Source organism: Myxocyprinus asiaticus, chromosome 1 (assembly GCF_019703515.2).
Source record: "Myxocyprinus asiaticus isolate MX2 ecotype Aquarium Trade chromosome 1, UBuf_Myxa_2, whole genome shotgun sequence".
Classification (NCBI taxonomy): Eukaryota; Metazoa; Chordata; class Actinopteri; order Cypriniformes; family Catostomidae; genus Myxocyprinus; species Myxocyprinus asiaticus.
The window spans coordinates 47,552,554-47,560,500 of record NC_059344.1 but is presented as its reverse complement, the minus strand read 5'-3'; the positions used below and the strand labels follow the sequence as shown (position 1 = coordinate 47,560,500).

The window sequence follows — 7,947 nt, the reverse complement described above, 5'->3', positions numbered from 1 at the left end:
TAAAGCTCCAAAAAGCAAATACTGTATAGCCATTATAAAAGTAATCCATACAACTCCAGTGGATTAATTAATAGATATTAATAGATATTCATACATAGATTACTAATTCGGCCGGTTTGGATACGTCAATGGCGGTGCCATCTTGGAACAGTCAACAAGGAGAGCTGTTTAAATCGGTTTGACTGCAAGTGAATGGAGGATATGCCTCAGACCGAGCTTCTTGCTCAGACCGCTGCATAAACTTTTGTGTGGAAACAGCATCACGGTCCAAATGAACAGCTGCTAATAAGGTATTTACATATGAATATCTAGGCAGAGGAGGCTTATGCGCTTACGTCACGAGGCAGTTTGAACTTCACCCTCATCAAGCTGGCCGGAAGCTAACATTTTTAGTAAAAAAAGTTTTAAATATTGACGTTTTTCTTACACACACACCTAGCGTTTCGCTTCAAAAGACATTAATTAATCCACTGGAGTCGTTTGGATTCTTTTTATTATGGCTATATGTGCTTTTTGAAGCTTCAAAAATTTGGCACCCATTCACTTGCATTGTATGGACCTACAGAGCTGAAATATTTTTCCAAAAATCTTAATTTGTGTTCTGCAGAAGAAAGATAGTCATGCACATCTGGGATGGCATGAGGGTGAGTAAATGAGAGAATTTTCACTTTTGTACAAAAAATTTACAAAACCACTTGCAAATGATGAGCCCACAGTCTCAATGAAACTTAGTAAAGGAACTGATTGAAATGGTCATAGCACTGATAAGTGCACTGAGATGTTTCTATTGTTGTGTTAAAACCTGTCACTTGTACTTGGCCAACTACAGTTAACAAAGAGCTTGATACAACTCTGAATATAATAATTTCTCATTACTTTTTGTCTCTGCATGTTCATGGAGAGAGGGGGTTAACCAAAGAAGTAACATCAATGACATGATGTTAAATTAATATTATGATGCCCTACAATGAAGACTTTACAACATTTGCTCAGTTTTGTTTTTCTATTGCTTTTTATCTTTTATTTATTTATTTATTTTAATTTATTTTTTATTTTTTTTATTTTTTTTGTTTAAAAAATAATGCATTTTGAATTAATCCAATTAACTATCAGGCATATGGGATCTGAACTGCAACCTAGAATCCTACGTTGATTTAACACTTCAAAATCTACTCTCATTAGCACTATGATCGTTCCACCCACTAAAACTAAACTTTTTACAGAGAGATAAGACATTTTTCAGAAAATTATGAATAATAACACAGGTCTGGGGCATAGTGAGGATTTTACTTTAGAGCAGCTTCTCAATAATCTTCCTGCTTAACTCTCCAGCTTTCAAGATTTAATTCACAATGCAGAACAAAATAAATGAACCAAGACATTGAAGTATAAAAGCTTGTCATTTTAATATTTTTTATAGTCATCCATTGTCCCAAAATCAGCACTGTAAGTGTTTCAAGGGATGAAGAACACATTTACCTACCTGCCTTGTTGAGTGGTAGAAAATGCATAACAGCATGGCAAATGAACATCATTTTGATGATTAAATCAATAAAATTGTAAACTTTTTATCGGTAAGTGAAAAAAACTGAGGAGCTCTGTCAGACTAGATAGTAGTTTAGTGTGAATACAACCACAGGTCCAATAGTTTTGTCACGTTCAGTCAAAGCAAATGGCTTTAAATTCAAAGCTACATCTGGCTTAGGATACTATGTAAGGTTTCAAAATTGAAATTGCACCATCAAACCATATTTAATTATTAACACTTGACCTTAGAGATATTAATGATTGTCAAGAATAATCAATAAATCAGTTTAAACAAATTGATCTCTTATAAAGAGTTGATAATGGACATTTACAGTGATTTCATTAGACCTATACACTTTGCACGTGTCTAGACATAGCACATGCACTCCAGTAGGCTCAATAATCCGTGACCTCTGATCTGGTGCATTCAACCACTGTATTGCCCAATGTACATCGAAATAATTATGTACAGTAAAAGAGACGAGAGGACAGGTATATTTGTACCGGTCCTCTGGATTCTGGCTTTGAACAAATTTCAACAGGACTATATTTTGCAACACATACCCAAACAAATACACTTTTTTGAACATTTTTGAAACCCTCAAATTGCCTGTCTGCACACAATTCCTGCAAGATTGATCTGTACATTCTGTAAAAAAAAAAAATGTAAAAGGCTTTTGTTGGAATATTGTTCTTTTCAAAATTCCATCCGGGGTTGCAAAGATATCTACTCCCTCAATCCTCAAGGTAAGTCTTTTGTCAATAACACCTAATGCACACACAATGGTGATTAGTCATTTAAATCATCTTCATACTGATCTTATGAGACCCCTCAGTTGGGCTGTTATCTCCATCTACTTTCCGTGGTACATACTCAATCTCAATGTTTGGCTTGACATTGCCTTTCCCCCGACTCCAAAGGAACAGGAGCACCAGACAAAACAGCACCACTCCCAGAAAAGAGATAAACCCCATAGTAGTAGCAATAATGAGAGTCTTCATATCAAAGGGAAAGGGATCTGTTCCACCAGTCCCATTGGCACCACTATCATTGGGCTGGTTTGAGATGAAGGCAAAGGTCTTATTGGGCTGATGGGGCCAATTGGGAGAATAGCTATGAACATGTAGATGAGCCAAACGTGTGTCATTACCCCCTGCATTGACAGCAACACACGTGTATGTGCCATTATCTTGTATTTGGGCATATCTAACCTCCAGGGTGCCGTCCGGAGACACCGACAGACGGCCAATGCTTTTAGTAGTGATAAATTGCTTTTTTGGAGACAGCCACATAATCACCGGTGCCGGGTCTCCATCGGCTTGGCAAGGGAACTGAACAGTGGTCCCCTCATCCACAAATCTATGAACGGCTTTGTGATCCTGGATCTTTGATTTTTGACAGGTGAAATAATTGGGTGGGAGAACATCTGGGAAGTCTTTAAACTCTTTACCCTGCAAAAACTCTGGTGTTTCACAAGATGGCTGCTGGCGGTTGAAATTAAGTCTCCATCGGCGGCGAAAGACCCAGAGAAGACGACAGTCACATGCCAAGGGATTGTCATGAAGAGCCAACGTCTCCAGGTTGCCAACCGAGTGAAAGGCAGACTCCTCTAAAGTGCTTAGACTATTGCTGGATACATTGAGAACTCGAAGGTAGTTGAGTCCTCTGAAGGAATAAGGCTCAATGCTGACAAGCCGGCCCCCTACCAAGTGAAATGCCTGGAGCCTCAGCAAATTGTGCATTTTGTTGCCCTCCACAACCTCGATGGGATTGAAGGACAGGTTGAAAAAGCGAAGGTACACCAGGTGCTGAATGGCCATATAAGGAACGGCAGTGAGATTACAGTTTGTAATACTCAAGGTTGTGATGTTGAGCCCATGGAGGGACTTGGGGGTCAAGTTTTCCAAAAGAGGCCAGTTTGTTATTTCCAAGACTTTGAGTCGATAGAGCCTCCTGAAGGAATAATCTTGAATGACGTTGATGTTGAGATGCCGCAGCCTGAGGGTCATCAGGTTGTGAAGATGACTGAAGGCCTCTGTTGGCACAGAGGTCAGGTTGCATATTTCCATCGTGAGCTGCTCAAGGCTGCTAAGGCCATGAAAAGCTCTGTGAGAGATGAACACCAGGTCATTATCCCCAACCTCCAGCTCCTTCAGATTGTAGAGGTCTTGAAACATATGGTCCAACAAAATGACAATCTTATTCTCACTAATATCTAATCTAGTGAGGTTACTGAGGCCAGTGAAAACACCCAGCTGGATCAACTTAAGCTTGTTATTGCGTAGTCCTAGTGTCCGTAACCCAAGGAGGTTGCTGAAGGCCCCTGGTTCAATGACGGAAATAACGTTCTCGTTAAGCTGCAGCTCCTCCAGGTGTGGGTAGTTGAGAAACTCCTCAGGGTTGATGGCTTTCAAGCGGTTCTTGCTGAGATCTAACAGCCGTGTATCAATGGGAATTCCCTCGGGCAGGGCAATCAGCTTCCGCCGATGGCACACAACTGAGCGCTCTTGGGCACTGCAGTCGCAGCGAGAGGGGCAGCCGGTGGCAGAGCCCGACAGCACGGTGCCCAGCATCAGGATGAGAATGGGCTGCCAGCACGCCACCAGGTAGCTGTGCCCACTTGCCTCTCCAGCCACCATTTTGATGGTAACCTGCTAAGAGAGAGAATAGAGTAGGTCACAATATGGAAAAAATTCATCCTATGTGTAAGACAAAACAGGAAAAACAACTGGGAGATAATCTTCGAGTTTCTGTTCTTAAAATAGCAAGAGATGGTGTTGAGAGAAAATGCTGACACAGAACGTTTTTTTTACAGACCACTGCACTGGAACATGCTGCGTAAAGGCAACTCTGCTTTGATTAATGATATAACAGTCATAAATATAGAAAAGGGAAAAACTGTATGAGACAAAGAAAACAAAAATAAACAACACTGCCATAAACAAGTATAGCCATGGAATGTAACATATTGCTCCACATAAGAAAGAAAGTCAACTGGGTTTGGAAAAAAAAATTAGGGTAAGTATATCATGACAGAATTAAAATTTTTGGGTGAACTTCCCCTTTAAGCAGTAAAAAGTTTTGGAACTGAAAATAAAACAAAGAATATATCCCACCTTAAAGTAGTATTGGAATGTCAATGCGACCTTGCAATTACACAAAGTAAGGGACTGCAGAACTGAAATAGGGAGAGACTAAGGAAATATTAAAGCCAATTCAATGTTGACTCACCAGTAATTTAACCTGCAAAAGCCCTCAGCCTTCAACCTCTACTTTCATCAACAGTATGCACTTTAGAAAGATGGAGGTGTTGGTTTAGAGCTCTTCAAAAGCCTTGTGAAATACTAACATGAAGGAACATAACACACACACACACACAACTTGCTCAAATTATATTTGAAATGCATTCCATGAGACATGAGGTTGCAAATTGGACTAGTCAAATACAAATCATATTAAGTAGGCAGGCCAGCTTTAATAATTGATTAGGTAAATTTCAAGTAGCTCCCATTTGTAAAGCATGTACAAGTGATCTAAAATTAAATACTCCTTGCACCAGTGAATTGAAATACATGTATGCAAATTCAATAGATTGAGGTTAAGACTTGAAATCAGGCAAAGACCCTAAAACAGGGGTGGGGAACATCAGGCCTCATGGCCGTATAAGGCCCACAAGACCATTTTACCTGGCCCATGAGGCCATTCGAGGAATAATTTGAAAAGCAAAAAAAAAAAGGCCTTGATTTCACTAACTGTAATATACAGTGTGATATATATATATATATATATATATATATATATATATATATATATATATATATATATATATATATATATACACACAAATAAATAAAAATAATTACAACACAGAATATTGTATAATAGAAAGACATTTTTTTACTTTTTTTTTCTTGGTGCGTATGTAATGGAATGCATACATTAATTTCAACCTAAGATCAAAAATTGCAAGCAATTGTATAGCCCGCAAATAGTTTTGTAAATACTCAAATGGCCCTTCATAGTAAAAAGGTTCCCCACTCCTGCCCTAGAATAACAATTTCTTGCCTCCATTTAAAGGCATTATGACATGATTTAAGTTCCACACCAGAGACAGTGTCTATTTCAACACACATGAAAAGCAAATCTTACATATAGCCAACTTGTATTGACACATCTTCAATATCATATCCCAAGGGCAGTTATAACTCATGGCTTTTGATGATATTTAAATTCATTCTACCATATACCCTCACTGAAACCAATGCAGATGCAGAATGCACCCTGTAAGAAAAGCACAACACTGTGAAGTGGCTAAGGACAGATTATTTTGATCAACCGAAACTGCCTGTAAAAAAGGGGGTGAAAGAAAAGGCCTGCATGCAGCCATCTGCTTAATGCAGCAACACTGCAGATATTTGCCGATTCTATCTCTGAGTGTCTTCAGGTGTGTCGGATATGAGTGAGATCCTTTTGAGTTCTGGTGTGAAATTAGGTGAGTAGCTCCAATGATAACAATTTCATATTCCTCAGCTAGATCAATAGGGCCGTTGTTGTCAAGGGTGTTTATCCCTCATTCATTTATCAAGTGTGATCTGCATACAGCTGGGCAGGAGAGTGATCAGGCTACTGCGAGAGAATTACTACATCGATTAAACGACTCGTGTGGCATGAGGAGGTGTGAGGGTGAAGGTCATGATGTAAACAGAGCTGCCAAGAATGGGATGTTTTAGTCATGCTGAATCTATCACTGATCCTTCCCGGCTGAGCAGGCAGTCATGTCTTAAGCCTGTGGAGACATAACACGTTTTTTTAAACTGTTATTATGTGTGACATCTCCTGCCATGCAAATTTCTGTCCAATTTGCATGTCCCTTCCAAACAACCACCTTTAACCTTTTTTAAATGAATATACTCAAAACTTTTGAAACACTTGAAATGTTTCTCATGATCTTAAAATCTTTTGATCTGAAGGCGTATGCTTAAATGTTTGAAATTAGTTTTGTAGACAAAAATATAATTGTGGCACCATATTAATTTATTTTATTATAAAACAAAAATTTAATTTAAAAAAATAAGTTTTTGAAATTGATGACTTGGATCAAATAACAAAGAAAAACAATAAGTGCCTAACATAGATGGGAACTCCTTCAATACTGTTTAAAAAGCATCCCAGGGTGATACCTCAAGAAGTTGGTTGAGAAAATGTCAAGAGTACATGTCTGCAAATTCTAGGCAAAGGGTGACTACTTTGAAGATGCTAAAATATAACACAGTTTTTATTTATTTTGGATTTTGTTTAGTCACAACACAATTCCCATAGTTCCATTTATGTTATTCCATAGTTTTGATGACTTTACTATTATTTTAAAATGTGAAGGAAATAAAATTATAATAAAGAATGAGTGTTTCAAAACTGGTAGTATATATATATATATATATATATATATATATATATATATATATATATATATATATTATTATTATTATTATTATTATTATTATTATTGTTTCTCAAAAATGAATGTTCTGTCACCATTTTCTCATCCACTGCAGTGGCGTAGGCAAGGGTGGGCCGGGGTAGGCCCACCCAAATTAGACCCAGGCCCATCTAAAATATTAGAGATTATTCTTTGACTTCAAATATATATTTATAAAATCATTTTAAAAAAGCATAAATTCTGATTTCTGAGAGTGTGAAAGTACTGTTTTAATGCACCGCCTTTCTGGAGGAGTCTTGTGACGCCATGCGTGGTTTGGACATGTGAATGGCGAGCTCTGCACACTTTGCTAGTTTTTAATACTTTTTGTGTCATAAACCAGTGAGATTCGATACACCCTGTTCCGTAACTGTTCTAGGAAGACAATATGTCAAAGAATTCAAAATCCTCGGGCTCTGAGACATTGAAAGACACTTACGTGCTTAAGCTGAAGCCCCTGATCAACAGGCCGCAAGCCCGGGACTCAGTTTAGCCAGTGAGGTGAAAGAGATTCAGCATCAACTGTTGAACATGATGGCGATGCTAACGAAGGTCGTTGCTGACTTGGAGGATCTTGCTGTAATACGTCGATCGATCACTGCCATGGAGATGAAATTCAGTTGGTTACAAGAGTGATGGATGTTGACCAAGGTAGACTTGGAGCGTCTCTGGGAAAAGTCGGAAGACCTTGAGAATCATAACCGGCGAAATAACATCCGAATAGTTGGAAATACCTGATGACAAAGAAGGCCGAGATATGGTGAAATTCCTAGACGAGCTCTTCTCGAGTCTGCTTGACGACATAGGCCATAAGTTTGAAATCGAGTGAGCTCACAGAGTTCCGGCTCAGAGATCCGCAGAGGGAGACAGGCCCCGATCAATTCTGGCCAAATTTCTGAGATCATCCAATAAAGATCTTGTGTTATGCGAGGCAAGGATTAAA

The 7,947-nt window shown here is 38.5% G+C and overlaps 1 protein-coding gene across 3 annotated transcripts in view; it reads right to left on the bottom strand.

The window, feature by feature from the left end:
- Positions 1-2,174: 2,174 nt before the first annotated feature.
- Positions 2,175-7,947, bottom strand: part of lingo1b (leucine rich repeat and Ig domain containing 1b) — a 29,917-nt gene continuing 24,144 nt past the window's right edge. For 2 of the 3 annotated variants that reach the window (XM_051702087.1, XM_051702096.1), the window contains one exon: positions 2,175-4,182. In XM_051702087.1, coding sequence (XP_051558047.1) covers positions 2,326-4,182 — 1,857 coding nt within the window. In that variant the 3' untranslated portion in view covers positions 2,175-2,325. The remainder of the gene's footprint in view (positions 4,183-7,947) is intronic. The other variant, XM_051702104.1, reaches the window with a different exon arrangement.